The following is a 19,661-nucleotide window of genomic DNA, read 5'->3' on the forward strand; positions in this document are numbered from 1 at the left end:
GGAGGGAATTATTAAATTAGAATAACAAAAAACAAGCAATGTCTAAACTTATTTTACTTGCATTTTTTGTTTCCTACTCTTTTGAGATATGTGAAAAAAATCTTAAAATCGTTAATAAAACCCCGGAAGGAGGGTTTACAATTTTCTACATTTGGCCCAATGAATATGGTAGCCTACTTACCCAGTAACAAAATTATATTAATAATATCAGAAACAGAAAATTCAAAAAAATCCATGAAGAAAATAATATGGCTTAATTCAAAAGGTGGAAAATTATTAATTTTAAGAGATATCCAGTCATTGTAAAGACTGCACCGGGCTCGGGCCGCCGTTGCCATGCGAGCTAGTGCCCGTTGCTATGCTAGTGTGCACTGCATTGTGGGTAATGTAGTGTGAAGTCGTTGTCTCGTCAAGTATTTTAAATGTGGTGAAATGTATTCCGTAATAATTGGACCTAAACAGTGAAGCTGAAACTCACATAATCTGAACAGTTCAAATTCCAGTTCGTGATCTGCAGAATGAACAAGTTCACGTTCTTTATTTGCAAATATGTTGCGTTCAGTTCAACGTTCTCACAGAAATGAACGCGTTCATTTCAACTCGTTCAAGCACAACACTGGTATTTTTTTAACCATCGTAAAGAAGCCTGGAACTTGTTTCGGGTTGTTCTTTCACCAAAAGATCATATTATACCATAAATTAACCTAAATTAGGTAATTTTAAGCGTGAAGGTCACTAAGTTAGTACGACGGAGTATTAGGGCCAAACTAAGACAAAAAAAAGGAAATTACGAGAATAAAGTCATAATAATATGAGAATAAAGTCGTAAAATTACGAGAATAAAGCCGTAATATTTTGAGAATAAAGTCGTAATATTACGAAAATAAAGTCGTAATATTAAATATATTATAAATATATAAATATAACTTCACAAGATGCTCAATATTCCTCATTTTAACACAGGGAGAAGATGCTCTTCCTGTTAGAGTTCTCATAAATTACGACTTTATTCTCATAAATTATATTCACATAATATTACAACTTTATTCTCATAATATTACGACTTTATTCTCATAATATTACGACTTTATTCTCATAAATTACGACTTTATTCTCGTAATGTTACGACTTTATTCTCGTAATATTACGACTTTATTCTATTACGACTTTATTGTCTGAATATTACGACTTTATTCTCGTAATTTTACAACATTATTCTCGTAATATTATGACTTTATTCTCGTAATATTACGACTTTATTCTCATATTACGTCTTTATTCTATTACGACTTTATTCTCGCAACATTACGACTTTATTCTCATTATATTACGACTTTATTCTCGTAATTTCCAATTTTTTTTTGTCTTAGTTTGGCCCTAATACTCCGTCGTAAGTTAGACTGAAACTCGTCCTGCTAATAAAACACTCACAAGCTCCAGTTGTGCTTCTGCACTTCTGCACGGGCTGTGTCGCTGTGCATCTGAATTATGATCTTTTACCTCTGGATTAATACGATCTTAATCATATGTTTTAGAAGTGAGAGCAAACACGCAAATGTTAGACATGCATCATTTCTGTTTCATCAGATCACACATTTTTGTTGTTTTTGATGACTCTGAGCATCATGTGAAGCCTTGCAGCTCATGTGATGTTTGAAGCTTTTAACACAACTTGCTGTGAAAAGTTACATTATAAATAGACAGTTGAACTACCAGTCGTAATCATCTGACTGAGAAAACAAAATATCAATGGTGCATTTGCTCTTTCTGCTTGGCAGATATCTGCAAAGCCCCCCCGTTGCAGATTAGCAGATAAACAGCAATGCCAGGTACAGCTATTTTTAAGAAAATTATCCTAAAAACGAACAGTTTTTCATGTAATAGGCATTGTTCAGTTCAATTCAATTTTATTTGTTCAGCATCTATAACAAGTTGGCTCTTGGCTCCGTCCAGACACCCAGAGCATAAATAACCCCCCTGAGCAATTATTAGATCAACATAAATTAAACAAAAAAACAACAAGTTTTTTTCAACTGTCCATCTTCTTTTATTAGTGTCATTGCGCAACAAAGTAAAAAACACCATATAACAGATCCTTACAAAACCAACCGGTATACTGTTACACTAAACTTCACCAAGTCAGTGCACAGAAATAAGTTTGGCACAAAGATTCTTGCATCAAAGGTCTTTCTGATATTTCAAACTACATACGCGTTGTGTGTGCCAATGTCCAAACACTCCCCACCTTTATGTACACAAGCTTGAGCTTTTTAGTGGGTTTTAGAGTCTTTATTACGGAAAAACAATTAAGATATATGAAATGCAAACTAGACACATTAAAGGAATAACTGAAATAAAAAAAAAATGTTGAAATCTGTGCAATGTTGTTGTAGATAAACACCATAGTCAACTTCAACACAGAAAAAAGGTCAAATAGTTGAAACACACTGTAAAAACAACAAAAATCCTTTCAGAGTACAAGATTATTATAGCCTTGTAGATTAAGAATGATTTGGACGATCCAGACAATAATAATTCTCGATAAATTCACGTTACATCCAATACTACAACCTATAATCAAACTCTATTCAGTGTTCAACATTTTTTTTCTTTTTAGTATCCTGTCAGCCAGAAATCACAGAAATGAGAAAGAGGGGAAGAAATAAAAGGAAATAGAACGGCAGGAATATGTTAAACTTTAAACCTTCATGTACAATTACAAGACACACGGCAGTTGTCTTTTTTTGTCTGTTGTGTGTTAATGAAACTATGCAACACAAGAGGAGTGTGACAGTAGACTTTGTGAAATCGTATGAATGTCTTGTAAGGGGACGGTGGCTGAGACCCGCCGTTGCGGAAAATTAAAGAAACGCTGCAAATAAAAAGAAACGCCGCTCCAAATAAAATAAACGCTTTGCAAATAAAATAAATGCTGAAAATAAAAACAAAAGCCGCTGCAAATAAAAGAAACGCTGCAAATATAAAGAAACGCCGCCGCACATAAAAAAAGACGCAAATAAAAAAGCCATAACGGAAGTGAATTACCGGGGACTATTTTTGCTGATGCACCAGTGTTTTTTACGTGAGAGGAGAAGAAGACAAAGACGTAAGTGAAAAGGAAGAAATAAGAAGAGCGAGGAATAAGAAGAACAACAAACGAGAAAATAAGTGAAAAGGTTAGTGTTCAACGTTGCTACGTGTAATTTTTAATGTGCAACACCGGTGCATCAGCAAAAATAGTCCCCGGTAATTCACTTCCATTGTGGCTTTTTTATTTGCGTCGTTTTTTTATTTTATTTGCAGCGTTTCTTTTTTTTACAGCGGCGTTTCTTTTTGTTTGCAGCGTTTATTTTATTTGCAAAGCGTTTATTTTATTTGCAAAGCGTTTATTTTATTTGCAAAGCGTTTATTTTACTTGCAGCGGCGTTTGTTTCTGTTTGCAGCGTTACTTTTATTTTCAGCAATGGCGGGTCTCGGCCACCGTATACGGGTCCTGGGACCTGCCTGTCATGCGTACTTGCATGCAAGTCAGCAGCTGCATCCAAACATTTGGGTTTCTTTGCTCCGCAGCCTGCAGTAGAAAAAACTTTGAACTCTTGCAAACAGAACTTAAAAAGACTTACCAAAGTCCTTTACATTGCAAGGTTAGCGTATCAAAAAGCTCAGGAAAAGGGGCTCCAGCTGAGCGTGCTTATGGAAATGAGAGTCTGACAGGTGTTGGACGAGAGCCACACCGTCTCCATCAGGGAGAAGTGGAGCAGGCCCAGCGCAAAGCCACAGATCATATCCGTTAGGTGGTGTTTTCCCAGGAGCACCCGGGACATGCCCACCAGGAAAGCCCACAGCACCAGCAGGATGCGGAGCGGCACCGCCAGGACCAGGTGAGACAGCAGGAATTTGGACACCATGGCGGCCCGGCTGGCGTGGGCGCCGGGGAATGAATACATGTCCATGGCGACGCAGTCCATGAAGCCTGGCGTCATCTCCCAAGGTCCTCTTCGCTTCACCAGTCTCTGGACTCCGGCCACCGTCATGACGTCAAGAATGAGGGCTATCACCAAAACCACGGGGGGGGGAGAGAAGGTAACAATGTGAAATAACAATAACACAACAATGTTGAAATACTTCAATATAAAAATGCCAATAAAGAAAATTAAATCAAATCTCTCTCGTGGGCCGCATGCCGCCCCGAGAGAGTTTTTCATGCGGCCCGAGAGAACTTTCCAACGCAAAAAACCGAAATGTTAATTTACTAAAAAGGAAGGCATAAATAATTGCCATAAATCTCAGCATATCCGATAATATATTTATTCTACAAATCCATCGTTATTCCACAAATAGAGCAGTTTTCAACATTTTTTTAGTTTTCTAGAATGCATTTGCCGATTTTATTTCTTTGCAGACGGTCGTTTATTTTTATTAACTGACTACTATTATATATTTTCGCAGGAAAAATATCACTGCTAAAAAAGATGATAGAAGATATTTATTCTGAGAATTTCAGTTTTGAATACGAGGATAGTGACAAAGTAAAACAGTTAAAAAAGAAGTTTTTAAAAATAAATACACTTAATTGTACTGGAAAAATCTCTAAATCACAAAGAAACACTCTCGGATCTAATAAGAAAGATTTTGCTTTTAATTAAATTTCCTATAAAAAAGCGAAATATAAAAAAAAACATACTTGTTTCTGTTTATCTTTGTAAAATGATATTAAAAGTATCTTGCATAATTTGAAAAAAAAACGAGAAATTTCAAGAAAAGATCCTGAAGAAATATATTTTACATAATTAGAGTGTAAACAAAGTGCATATTTCCTTTAAAATTAACTAAACTGATATTGAATTAGATAACAATAAGAAAAAAAAAGAATTAGAGAAAACATTTTCACGACCGTTTTTGTTATTTTGAGCGTGCGGCCCGCGAGAAAAAAATTGGTCAAATCCGGCCCGCCAAGCAAAATGAGTTTGACACCCCTGCCTTAATAGCTGAAAAATGGTTTTACTGAATAAAAAAAAACGTTAATATATGACAGAAATAAGCAGAACTGTATTGCTGAAGAACTCTGAGATGACATCTGTTGTAATTTGGCACTAAATAAATAAAGCTGAACTGAATGGAATTTAATATATAAATATGCACCATTTCCAGCTGAGATATAATGGAGCATACAGATCCAATATAGAATTAAAGCTCGCACCCTTTTGCACGTTCAGGCTGCAGTGGAAGCTTGTATGACTTGCATGTAGATTCTTCAGGCCTGGACATTTAGCGGATGAAACCACCCACGAGTCTTTATGTCAAACCATTCAAAAGTTATGGCAGAAAGTAGGAACTATCAAATATGGACCAATCAGATGAAGGGGAGGGGCGCGCTTTTTGACCATTCGTCGCCACGGTAACGCTTTTGACTGAGAAAAGTAATGCGCGTCGTTGCAGGATGGAGACGCACATTTTGAATATATAACACACCTGGGTGCACGTTACGGTTCGGGCGAAGAAGCGGCCGAAGAAATGGCATAAATTGCGCCAAAATTACACAATTAATTCAAAATGGCCGACATCCTGTTCGGTTTCGGCCATGGCGCCAAGAGACTTTTCTTTAAGTTGCGACATGATACAGGTGTGTACCGATTTTCGTGCATGTACGTCAAACCGTACATGCACAAAGTTTTGTAGGGGGCGCTGTTGAGCCGTTAGGCCACGCCCATTAATGCAAACCATTAAATATCACATTTTTCGCCAGGCCTGGCTTGCGTGCAAAATTTGGTGACTTTTGGGGCACGTTTAGGGGGAAAAAAGGCCCTCATTTTTCCTACAGATACAATAGGTACTTCACACTGTAAGTGCTCGGGCCCTAATAAAATGTCAATAATAAATACATAAGTAAAATCTTATGTTACATTTGTGTATCATAGACCAAATGTGTAAATATCTTGGGGACCAAGAATAACCAGCGAGGCATACACAACTAAGGAGCATTTGCTCTCAGTCCACATTCCACACGTCTAAAAGCCTTTTATAAGTCCACAGCAATGCCAAAAATATCCCCACCATGGCCGTCTTCACATACTCCATGTCAGTAGTCTCACATTCTGGTGTTACGGTGTCACTGCCCTCGATTCTACTTCCACATGCATGTAAACAGTAACTGCAGATACTGAGACTAATGCGATCGGTGGTAGGACAGTTCCTGCAACAGGCCACCACGTCTCAAGTACCCCTTTTCCACCAAACCGGTTCCAGGGCTGGTTCTGGTTCTGGCCCAGTGGTGAGTTTGGAACCAGGCTTTCTGTTCCCACTGACAAAGAACTGTCTCTGGGCCAGAAGAACCGGTTCCAAGGTAGAACTTAGTGCTGGGTGGTAAAAAATTTATATCACGGTATTTTTCAAAATTATATCGGTTTCACGGTATATCACGGTATATTTTTTTTTCATGCACAACTGGGTGTTAACCACATTTTCTAATGATTTGGAAAGGAATTGCTGCAGTAAATTGGCTTAGAATGGCCTATTTTACTGTCATGAGGACGAAATATTGTAGAAAAACATTAATGTCCACACTAGTATAAATACAGGTTTGCAAGTTCCCCTGTGTCATGTTCTGGAACAGTTGTGGGACTTTCGTTTTCAGCATCTTCACCCACATATGTCCGCTGTAAACAATGCAACTGCTAAATAGTGATGCACCAAAATGAAAATTTGTGGTCGAAACCGAAAATAATAATAAACACTTGGCCGAATACCGAACAATACCGAACATGGTTCTTCGCAGTTTTTCATTTATTTTGCCAATTTTTTCACCATTGCATAAATCCAATAAATTTGATTTAGACATGCTTTTCAAACAAAAAAATCTTTTACAAAATTACAAGGTAGAAAATATTTATTGAACATAAAAAACTGAACATTTTTTAATTTCCCAGCATTATGTTGTTTTGGTTCCACCTCCTGGTGAATTTTAGGTAAAATTCTTATGTGGTTACTTTTTGGTTGGCCAACGATTTATGTTTGTGGTCGCAACCGGTACGGGAGCTGCCAGTCTATTTCCTTATATTACAACGCAGTTATTAATTGTTCGTTTTTTTCCCCACTTATTCCACCGAACACCGAAAGTGTTTTTTTGCCATTTTCGGCCGAACAATTTCGGTTACCGAACAATCGGTGCATCACTACTGCTAAACAGTCCCCTCACAAACAGTGTCCAGCGGCGCTACATTCCACGGCGCGGCGAAACGTAGCGCCGCGTGGCGTTCCCAACGTTGTGTACGCTACTGTACATACTCACCGGTATTACGGTATATGAAAAATTAATATCATAAGAAAAATAAACACCGGTTTTCGGTATGAACCGTTATACCGCCCAGCACTAGTCACTGCCCTCGATTCTACTTCCACATGCATGTAAACAGTAACTGCAGATACTGAGACTAATGCGATCGGTGGTAGGACAGTTCCTGCAACAGGCCACCACGTCTCAAGTACCACTTTTTCCACCAAACCGGTTCCAGGGCTGGTTCTGGTTCTGGCCCAGTGGTGAGTTTGGAACCGGGCTTTCTGTTCCCACTGACAAAGAACTGTCTCTGGGCCAGAAGAACCGGTTCCAAGGTAGAACTAACTCTTTGCTGGTCTAGAGCAGGGGTCGGCAACCCAAAATGTTGAAAGAGCCATATTGGACCAAAAACACAAAAAACAAATATGTCTGGAGGCGCAAAAAATGAAAAGTCTTGTATAAGCCTTAGAATGAAGGCAACACATGCTGCATGTTTCTATATTAGTTATAACTGGGGGAAGATTTTTTTTTCATTATGCACTTTGAGAAAAAAGTTGAAATTTCGAGAAAAAAGTCGAAATGTCGAGAAAAAAGTCGAAATTTCGAGAAAAAAGTCGAAATGTCGAGATTAATGTTGAAGTACAATCTTGAGAAAAAAGTTGAGAAAAAAGTCGAAATGTCGAGAAAAAAGTAAAAATTTTGAGAAAAAGAAAACAAGGAAAAAAGAAAAAAAAGGAAAAAAAAAAAAGAGAAAAAAAGGAAAAAAAAGGCAAACATTTTTTTAAAAGCTCCAGGAGCCACTAGGGCAGCGCTAAAGAGCCTCATGTGGCTCTAGAGCCGTGGGTTGCCGACCCCTGGTCTACAGGAAAGAACGTTCCCTAAAAACTGACTACAAAACTAAAATCCAAGCTTAAAATAAAGCTTAAAACCAGTGTTCAATCAGCATTCCATGTCTAACAGCACCAGCACGGTGCTTTACCGCCGTGACCTGTGTGGTACAGAGGAAAGTATGAAAAATAACTTATTTGACAATTTTCACTTGTTTCAAGTAAATTTTCACTTGAAATAAGTAGAAAAATCTGCCAGTGGGACAAGATTTATCTTCTCATTACAAGCAAAAAATCTTGTTCCACATGCAGATTTTTCTACTTATTTTAAGTGAAAATCTGCTTGAAACGGGTGAAAATTGTTGTTTTTTCCAGTGATGAGTCTTGTTTTGAGTGAATCAGGCCCCTAATCATCTAACCCCACACTGAGATACAGGCACACCTTAGTTCTCTCAGTAAAAATGACATAATTACAAAATTACATGAATGCACTTAAGTTAAGTGTTTGTAGGTGAACTCTTGAAAATGAAACGCCCACCGAGCACAGAGACGCCAGCTGTGTGAGCACAGCCTTATCATGCTTATTACTGGCACTACCTACTCCATGCTTACTTGAAAAGCTGCTCTCTATGTATTTATTCGAGTAAAAACTGTGCCAGAATGCAGAATAAGTAGATCCTCACTGCTTCCAAACGAATAAAGAGTGTAAGTAGCAGCCAGATGCTGCTGACTATCAAATGCACCTGATTAAATGATCATCAGTGGCCGTGCAGACCTCCATAAAAGCTGCAGTTCTGTCAGTTCGCTGGTCAGAAGCATTCAGGTCAGTGTTGATTTAATTGAAAAAAGAAAATGAATTCTTGGACTCTACTGGCGTCGGTCAGCATGTTTGACTAAATTAATACATTTCTGGAAGGGTTGCTGGGAAAAAGCAGCAAAAAGCTCATGTTTGCAAGATGCATCTGAACACACAAGAGTTATGGAAAAGTGTCTGCAGAACAAACCAAATCAAAGTACAGCTGTTCAGCCATTGTGTGAAGTGCCATGTTTGCCCAAAATCCTCCCCAAAAAAGTAGAAAAAGACAAAGGGCCAAATCCACAAAGAATAGATTGCGCCCGCAAATAGCGCTGTGAATTGCGCCGCATTTGCGCCCTCAATTTGCCCCGTTTTAAAGGTATTGTGACATGAAAAACACATTTTTCTTGATTTTTTGTGTTTTGTTGGGTGTCTTGACATCAATTACACCCAAAAAACAACGAACTTTTAACATTCAGTGTATTGTGTGCTTTCTGGGATTTTCCGCATAACTGTGCAAAAACGGCGCATGTGGTTTGGTGGCGGGTCGTTACGTAACGACCCGCTAAATCACCGCCCCCTCCACCCAGCTCCCTGCCTCCTCTCCTCTCCAGCGCACCATAAAGGCTGATTTATGGTTCCGCGTTACACCGACGCAGAGCCTACGGCGTAGGGTTACGCGGCGACGCGCACCGTACGCTGAACCCTACGGCGTAGGCTCTGCGTCGATTTAACGCGGGACCATAAATCAGGCTTAACACGGAGCTGTTTAGAGCCTCTTCTGTTCTAATCACCGGAGGAAAACTGCTAAGAAGACCCGTGGCCACTGACTGGACTTAAGATAAGGAGACACTGCTGCTTGCATGCCTTTATTTTTATGATTGTTTGCTGTGGACTGTCTGCTTCGCCCTGCTGCTTTTCCGTGCATGCTTCGCCTGTCGCTCCCGGCTTAACTCTCCGACGCCGCTGTGAGCGTATTGCTCGCGGGGAGCTGCGGTCCCGGTCCTCTGGTCCCGGTTGGACTTCATCCCCGGGCTGTAGTCGCCCTGTCTGGGCTGTGTGTCGGTGTTTGTGGTCGGTGTGCGCGCGTGTGTGTGGAGACGCGGGCAGAAGTGTGTAGCGGTTGGTTGGAGGAGGTTTGGAGGAGGAGCGGAGCAATGATTGACAGGAAAGGGGGAAAAAGGAAGCGTTTTTCACGGCGCAAAAAAACACTGTCATAAAAAGCCAGGAATGGAGTACTAGAGTGAAGTTTTTCTTGTTACACTCTTTTAGACACATTTGAGGGATGTTGGCCAAGACTTTTAATAGTGTTAAAAGCATGTTAAAAATGATGTCACAATACCTTTAAGGTCCTTTTCACAAAAGATTTTGCTCTAATGATATGCCGGCGCAAACACGCCCATAAAGTCTTGCAGTAACTTCATTAACACCGGATCAGGATCAGATCAGGATCTGACGGTAATTTATGTTCTGTGTTTTGCTACACACACCTACAGGTCAGCTGTTAAACACACACATTCTAGATTTATATGTTTATATGGTGGAATTGTTTGTAATAAAGCAGCCCATTACTGTATGGATAAATCCTGAGCTCCGTCCTGTTATTTTTATTTTTAAATCCGTGATAAGTCCACAACCCCACTTGATCTGACTGTGTACAGTCATGTCTGACTGTAGATTTCACCCTTAATATCATTGAGTATCACACAGGCTTGAATGATATTGAAGAGAGAGAGAGAGAAACAGAGACAGAGGGGGAGTGAAGCCTGAATTATGGTTCTGCGTTAAATCGACGCAGAGCCTACGCCGTAGGGTACGGCGTAGGGTACGCAGCGACGCGCACCATACGGTGCGTGTCGCCGGGTACCCTACGGCGTAGGCTCTGCGTTGGTGTAACGCGGAACCATAAATCAGCCTTGAGGAGTGAGTTTGCGCGCAGTTAATACACGCTTCAAAAAGACGGTATTTGCTCCACTATTTTTGCGTGTGGCAAATAGCGCTGGCCTTTGTGAATTAGACGGTTTTTGCAATGAGGCTTATTTGCATAGAAAGGGCGCAATTTTGCGCCGAATGTATGAATATTACCTAATTTACATGCATGCAAATGGCACAGGCGCACCATGACACTATTTGCTTGGCAGCGCAGTTTGTGGTGCAATTCCCCCTTTGCGGGTGCTTTGTGAATTAGACGCTCTCTTTTTGTCTCATTTACACCGGTTTAGCGGCCGCAAAAGCCGCGCAATCCTTTTGTGGATTTGGTCCAAAGTCTTCATATTGTCAAGGACGTTAGTGGAGGGGTGATGATTGGGGTTTATTTAGCAACTGAATATGGGCAATTTATTAAGTATTTTTGAATGAAATGATGCCATCCGTCCGACTGCTAAAGCTGGGCAGAAACTGGGCCCTGCAAGAGCACAATGATCCCAAGATTGGAGGAAAAAGCTCAAGAGTTGTGCTGTTGTAGTGGCCCGGTCAACGTCAAACCCTCAGCTTGATTAAAATGCTGTGGCATGACCCTCAGAGTGTGACATATATGACATGTTGCTGTTTATCTGAGGTTGTATTTGTCTCATTCCTGATACATATAGTCTTAGAATTTTCACATATTTGTAATTCTGCTTTCTGACGTTCTTAGTGGCGGGTAACTATGGGTTACAACACTATATGAGGACTATTTCTGGTGCAACAGTGGTCTGAATTAATCAACCCTCACACACTATTAATAGAAGATGGTAGATGAAAACATAAAGTACTGTCACTCAGCATTAGGGATGGGCGGTACGGACTAAAAAATGTATCACGATAATTTCTGGCATTTATCCCGGTAACGATAAAAATGACGATAAAAAAAATACCAATTCAACTCCACCTTTGTAACTATAAATCTATCTCGCTCTCAGATCCGCCATGTTTGTTACACAAAAACGTATCAACGGGATTTTATCTTTCTTTCTTTCTTTCTTTCTTTCTTTCTTTCTTTCTTTCTTTCTTTCTTTCTTTCTTTCTTTCTTTCTGGCTCATTTCCTTCCTTCCTTCCTTCCTTCCTTCCTTCCTTCCTTCCTTTTCCCATCCTTCCTTCTTTCCTCCTGCTCTCTCCTTCCTTCTTCCCTTCCTCTTTTCTCCCTTCCTTCCTCCTTTCCTTGTTTTCTCCCTTCCTTCTCCCCTTTCCTTCCTTCCTTCCTTCCTTCCTTCCTTCCTTTTTCCCTTCCTTCCTCCTTTCCTTGTTTTCTCCCTTCCTTCTCCTCCTTCCTTCCTTCCTTCCTTCCTTCCTTCCTTCCTTCCTTCCTTCCTTCCTTCCTTCCTTCTTTTTTCCCTTCCTTCCTTCTTACCTCCTGCTCTATCCTTTCTTCCTCCTTTCCTTGTTTTTTCCCTTCCTTCTCCCCTTTCCTTCCTTCCTTCCTTCCTTCCTTCCTTCCTTCCTTCCTTCCTTCCTTCCTTCCTTCCTTCCTTCCTTCCTTCCTTCCTTCCTTCTTTTTTCCCTTCCTTCCTTCTTTCCTCCTGCTCTCTCCTTCCTTCTTCCCTTCCTCTTTTCTCCCTTCCTTCCTCCTTTCCTTGTTTTCTCCCTTCCTTCTTCCCTTTCCTTCCTACCTTCCTTCTTTTTTCCCTTCCTTCCTTCTTTCCTCCTGCTCTCTCCTTCCTTCTTCCCTTCCTCTTTTCTCCCTCCCTTCCTTCCTTCCTTCCTTCCTTCCTTCCTTCCTTCCTTCCTTCCTTCCTTCCTTCCTTCCTTCCTTCACGTACGTTGTGCGTGGATTTAACACAGAACCATAAATTCGACTTTACACAAAAACGTCATCAACGGGAATTTATCATTTTTTACCGCGAGGAATTATTATTTTTACCGTGGGGAATTTTTTTGACCGTTTATCGTGAATGGTAAAATATCAGCATGTAATGTTAATTTTACAACCATCTTTAAATAGATTGTTGCTGCCCCCCCCCCCAACAAAGAGTCATAAACCAACAAATACAGAACAAGCGTTTGATACCGAGCAAAATCCTAAACACAATGAAACCGTGTCCCAGATCCAGAGATTTACTGGCTTCCAATCAGCCCAACGTGGCCACGGCCAGATTTGTGTTGCTTTTGGTGAATAATCCATGTTCTGAGTCGATATTGTCTGCATGTGTGTGTGTGTTTGTGTGTGTGTGTACATGCAAGCTTGTCCGTACAAGTGAGAAAACAGATGGGTCAAACCAATATTTCTGAAAAAAATAGTAGACTCTTCTTTGCAGCTGGATAAATGAACGTTCCCTAAAAACTGACTACAAAACTAAAATCCAAGCTTAAAATAAAGCTTAAAACCAGTGTTCAATCAGCGTTACATGTCTACCAGCACCAGCACGGTGCTTTACCGCGGTGACCTGTGTGGTACAGAGGAAAGTATGACGTTCGTAGGCCAGGATTCTGCAGCTGCCATCACTGTGACGTGGCAGATCACCTGCTGGGGCATAAAACTCCCCATTTTTCTATCTTATTTCCAAATTCTCTGCATAGAATTGAGAGACCACATCTCTTGACTGGCCCGGAATGCCAAGGCTGTATACTCAGTACTGGAGTTGAGGGGGGATGAGGGTGATGGCATCCCCCCTGAAATAAAAACGGTCCAAATCATCCCCCTGTAAAACTGCCATCCCTCCTTTCCATCCCTTATGTCATTTCATCAATGAATGTGGTTTTACTGCTATTTCAACATTTAGAGTCATCACCAGAAAAATAACACCAGAAAAATAACTTATTTGACAATTTTCACCTGTTTCAAGTAAATTTTCACTTGAAATAAGTAGAAAATCTGCCAGTGGGACAAGATTTATCTTCTTATTACAAGCAAAAAATCTTGTTCCACTGGCAGATTTTTCTACTTATTTAAAGTGAAAATCTACTTGAAACAGGTGAAAATTGATGTTTTTTTCCAGTGATGAGTCTTGTTTTAAATGTAATGAGATTTTTTTTTACTAAAATGAGACATTTTAACTAGAAATAAGACAAATATTAAGAATATTAAGATTTTGAGTTTTTGCAGTGATCCATGTTACGTATCCTGTGAAGGACAGAGTCATATTGATAAGTTCAGAAAAGTGTTTTTTATTGTTGTGTTTTGATGTATTTGATGTAAGCCCAGTGGATATTTAAAGCTTACAGAAGGCTGCATTTAACTGCTGCTATGTCATTCCTGCAGTATTTCTGCAGGTGTTTTGGTCACTGCTATTATTTGTAATATATTATATTATTTGTAATCAGCACAAATTATCTGTCCCCATATGATAAAATCCACCATCCCCCCTGATTTTTTTTTACATCTCGAGTACTGTGTATACTTAGGCTTTATACTTATTCTATACTTAGGCTGCTGCCCTTGTGACCCGAATTCGGATAAGTGCAAGTTAATAAATGGATGGACTGAATGGTTTGTCGTTTGTGAAGAGCTCTGATTATCTTTAGTCGCTGTGTTTTTACACAGCATGTATTGACATAACCGTACAGTTAGTTATTGGACCGTTACAGATGACTGTTTCATTAACGTGGCAGAAACTTCATCAGGAGTCACATGGCTTTTTAGATTTGTTGCACAGTGGCCTGTAGTGTTGTTTCTTATCAGGGCAAATTGGTTGAATCTTGTTTTATTTGTGCTTTCATGGTGAACATCGGCTATTACGCTTAAGATCACAAATAAATGTTATGCCTCTCTTTTTCATGGCTTTAAACTTTTTAAATTTGAATGAAAATAAAACTGAGGTCCTAGTTTTTTGTCTCCGTGCTTCCTGTGACTCAGATGTAAACTCTAGTGCAGGAGTCGGCAACCCGCGGCTCCAGAGCCGCATGCAGCTCTTTAGCGCCGCCCTAGTGGCTCCTGGAGCTTTTTCAAAAATGTTTGACCTTTTTTTCTTCGTTTGTTTTTTCCTTTTTTCTCTTTTTTTCTTCTTTTTTCCTTTTTTCTCTTTTTTTCCTTTTTTTTCTTCCTTTTTCCTTTCCTTTTTAATATCAACATTTCAACTTTTTTCTCAAAATTTCGACTTTTTTCTCAACATTTCGACTTTTTTCTCGAGATTGTACTTCAACATTAATCTTGACATTTCAAATTTTTTTCTCGAAATTTCTAATTTTTTCTCGACATTGACTTTTTTCTCGACATTTCGACTTTTTCTCAAGATTTTACTTCAACATTAATCTTGACATTTCGACTTTTTTCCAGAAATTTCGACTTTTTTCCCAGAAATTTGTACTTTTTTCTAGGTTTTCTAGGTATGGGTGTTTAATAAGTAAGCTTATTGAAACTCGCCTTGTTACATGTAAGAAATGTGTATAAGATTCAGGGGTATAGGACTCGTAAGTGGTTACTTCAATCCTAGTCCATTTCGAGCATGTTGGTGGATCCGTGAGGTCTGCCCAAGAGCTGTGATATATATATATATATATATATATATATATATATATATATATATATATATATATATATATATATATATATATATATATATATACACACACACACACACACACACACACACACATATTTGTATTCTGTTTTTTGTCACTTTTTTTGTACTCTTTTCTTTAACATGCATGTTTGAAATAAAATCCTCAAATCAAAATACAGTGCTTAAATGTTTATCTATACACTGTATTACACTCTGCTTTGATGGACATCTTACAGTGTTTGTCTTGGTTTGAAGATGAGGCTGCCCTAGGCTATTTGGCTCAAGGACTTTGACTAATTTCAGGATTATTTGTTGGTTTTTGAACAAATCTGAATGTGCATTAGACTAGATAAGAGGTTGTAGGTGCAGGTCCCTCTTATTATATGATGGGTATGTGGCACTAGTTTTTCTTTTTTATTAGGTGATGAGTGCTGTGCAGCATTTACCGAGCAGCAGGTTGACTAGGACCTCCTGCCCTGCCAGCGTGTTACTCCGTGTGAGGCACAGTATAGTGCCAATAATCCACGTGATGCCGTGCCCCGTGAGCGCAAACAGGGCCACCATGGAGCGGCAGCCCCCCCAGGAAGAGGACGTGTAGGCGCACACCCCCAGCCTCTTGGACAGGCAGATGTCGATGGCCAGGAGGGCGTTCTTGGCTATTCCCTTGAAGGAAGGGTTCAGCTGCATGCAGTCTTCCTCGGGCATCTTGGTGGACTCCCTCCTGTCCTTGCTCCCAGTGGTGTCGGGCGGGCTCTTCGCTCTGCTGGCTCGCCTGGTGCTTGAGCTGCGGGCAGTGGCGTCAATTCAGTGGAAGCTAAGGTATGGCAAGGTTACGAGTCACAGAACTTAACTAGAGTATCAATCAACACGTCCAGCAAATACTCATCACAGAAGTTTATGTAGCTGATCTGTGTGGTCAAGAAAATTGGAACTTTTTCCAAATGCAGTCTCACTCACTGCAAAAACTCAAAATCTTACCAGGAATATTTGTCTTATTTCTAGTTAAAATGTCCTCATTTTTAGTCAAAAAATCTAATTACACTTTAAAACAAGAGCCATCACCCAGAAAAATAACTTATTTGACCATTTTCACCTGTTTCAAGTAAATTTTCACTTGAAATAAGTAGAAAAATCTGCCAGTGGGACAAGATTTATCTTCTCATTACAAGCCAAACAATCTTGTTCCATTGGCAGATTTTTCCACTTATTTTAAGTGAAAATCTACTTGAAACAGGTGAAAATGGTTGTTTTTGAGTCTTGTCTTAAATGTAATGAGATTTTTTTTTGACATTTTAACTAGAAATAAGACAAATATTCTTGTTAAGATTTTCAGTTTTTGAAGTGTAATAACTAGTGAAATCGATCATGTTCTGATTTGCATTTTTAGTTATTCTATATGTATTAAATAATAGAATAATCAATACAAATAGAGTAATTCCATAAAAGTATTTAAAAACAAACATTTACATTTAACCCTGGAAGCCAAGGTGTGGCGGCTGCCGTACCTTGCCATACCCAATTGACGCCCCTGGCTGCGGGGGTCGCCTGGACGCGCGGCGGCTCTCCGAGGGGCCGGGGCCGGGGCCGGGGCCGCCGCCGCCGCCGCCGCCGCGGAGCGGCTGCGCGCTCAGGGACATGAACTCGGGTCTGCTGAGGACGCTGTTCCTCTCCCGAGCCCTGGATCTCACGTTGTAAGTGGAGGACATGTTTGGAAACAGGCAGGCTCTTCTTTCAGCTCACAATCACTCGTGGTTCGACTTCACCACAACAGCATCCCAGAATAACCCCCCCCCCTCCTGTGCCCTTATTAGATATATTTAGAGGCTCCGAAATCTGCCACGTCCATGCAGGCAGTTTGTGAATTGAGTGACATCTGCTTCCAGCCAACCATGTGAAAGACGATCTACAAGCATGGCCATAAAATAGAGACATGAGCATTTTGTTACGCAGGGAAATAAAAACCACAGCTGACATGTGCATGAAAAATACAGGACCATGTTTTTTTTTGTCTTACCCTGGGGAAGATGATGAGGATGCGCGCAGCATCTCCGGTCTTCTCTGCGAGGAGAGGAGAATGATTGTACTTGCAGAAAAACCCGAGAAGGTGAATGAAATAAATAATAATAAAAAAAAACAATCAACAAGGAGGACAAAGCAACGCCGCCTGTGCGGCGCTTTTGCGCTTCCGTACGGATTTGACGTCGTTTACGCACGCTGGGTGGGCGCCTGCGCCGTGCGTCCTGCTGCGGAGTGGACTTCTCCAAATGATGCCTTACTCTTAACCAGGGGCGCCTCCAAAACTGTTTCCTAGGGGGGGGGGGGGGGGGGGGGGGGGGTGGGGGGGGGGGGGGGGGGGGGACGACGACTTCAATTCTTGGGGTGGACGCCAAAACTAAAAGCCATCATTACAGGACTTTATTATACCGTTGTAGTAGACAGGCTGCTCAGAAATACCTTTTTTTACTTTCTAACTTGTCTGCATATATATTAATGGTTAATACCATGTTGGTAACAACATTATATATATATATATATATATATATATATATATATATATATATATATATATATATATATATATATATATATATATATATATACATATATATATATATACATATATATATATATATGCATTTTTAATATATAATATATATAATATATATCATATATATTTTAATATATCATATATTTAGTTTATTAATATATATATATATATATATATATATATATATATATATATATATATATATATATATATATATTTATTTAAAAAAAATATATATATTATTTTTTTGTTTATATATATTTTTTTATTATTATGCTCAGAAATACTTTTCTTTTTTACTTTCTGACTTGTCTGCATATATATTAATGGTTAATACCATGTTGGTAAAAACTTAAGGCATATATATATTTGCATTTTTAATATATAATATATATAATATATTTTTTAATATATCCTATATTTATTTCATTAATACATATAATTTGTTTTTTTTATCTATACCGGCAAGTGTTTTTTTGTTTTTTTGATTGAGGCCAGTGGGGTGGCCAACAAATTTGTAGGGAGGGCCATGGCCACCCCTGCAAAACAGGGACAGGGCACAATAAGACATTAATCTTGTACAAGAGTATGCATTGTGCCAGGTTATAGCAGCTTGCTATTTTCCACCTGTAGTCCCTGGGCAGTGTGATAAAAAATTGTAAAGAAAAAATAAGTAAAACAGCAGAACAAAGCAAAGATAGATAATAGATAGATAGATAGATAGATAGATAGATAAAATAGATTAATAGAAACATGGAAGCAGATTCACCAGAGCATGGGATCTGTCAGATGTTGGCCTTAGATTTAAAGCAGAATATTCCATTGAGTCATTGCAATACAGGAAAATGATGACTTCCCAATAGGAATGGGTGATATTTTACCGTTCACGATATACCGTCAAAAAATTCCCCATGGTAAGAATTTGTCATCTCACGGTAAAAACGATAAATTGATGACGTTTTTGTGTAGAGCCGGATTTATGGTTCTGCGTTAAATCCACGCACAACGTACGTGAAAGCGTGAAAGAAAGAAAGAAGGAAAGAAAGAAAGAAAGAAAGAAAGAAAGAAAGAAAGAAAGAAAGAAAGAAAGAAAGAAAGAAAGAAAGAAAGAAAGAAAGAAAGAAAGAAAGAAAGAAAGAAAGAAAGAAAGAAAGAAAGATAAATTCCCGTTGATAGGTTTTTGTGTAACAAACATGGCGGATCTGAGTCATTCCAGTTTTGCAGTACAGGTGTAACTCATTTCATTGGTTTTTATTAATTCAATTTAATTGATGAGTTTAGTAGCATTTAGTATCTTTTAGAGCAGTGTTTTGGCTCCAAAGACTGAATGTGGTGATAGATTTATAGTTACAAAGGTGGAGTTGAATTGGTATTTTTTATCATAATTTTTATCGTTATCGGGATAAATGCCAGAAATTATCGTGATACATTTTTTTGTCCATACCGCCCATCCCTACTTTCCAAATGCAATTTTGCGTTGGGGTCCACTACACTCACCCCTTGTAACAGATCTTGTTGTTCGTGTTGACTTCTCAGAGCAGAGAGTAACACATTTTTTCCAAGGGGGGAGCTGCAGCATTATGGATCATTTTAAAAAGTAAGCAGACATGTTTACTTTGCTTACAATTGAAACGCAGAGTGATCAGGCACGGCAGAGAGGCACCCCGGTATCTGCACAAAATCCCAGGAATGGTTAAGAGCGATGACTAAACACAAAAGTCACTGGAAGCTGAGGCCACTATCGTACCGGTATAATCGGAATAATCTGGCACAGGCGTGGTGTCTTGGCCAGCCTTTATA

The 19,661-nt window shown here is 39.3% G+C and overlaps 1 protein-coding gene across 1 annotated transcript; it reads right to left on the reverse strand.

The window, feature by feature from the left end:
- Positions 1 to 3,085: 3,085 nt before the first annotated feature.
- On the reverse strand, positions 3,086 to 17,559 carry LOC133454525 (inactive phospholipid phosphatase 7). The gene is given in 5 exon segments (XM_061733248.1): positions 3,086 to 4,051; positions 15,760 to 16,054; positions 16,056 to 16,097; positions 16,819 to 17,216; positions 17,328 to 17,559. Coding segments are annotated over 4 exon segments (927 nt in total). The 5' UTR covers positions 17,020 to 17,216; positions 17,328 to 17,559; the 3' UTR covers positions 3,086 to 3,662.
- Positions 17,560 to 19,661: the final 2,102 nt, after the last annotated feature.

This window comes from Cololabis saira, chromosome 11, assembly GCF_033807715.1.
Source record: "Cololabis saira isolate AMF1-May2022 chromosome 11, fColSai1.1, whole genome shotgun sequence".
Taxonomy (NCBI): Eukaryota; Metazoa; Chordata; class Actinopteri; order Beloniformes; family Belonidae; genus Cololabis; species Cololabis saira.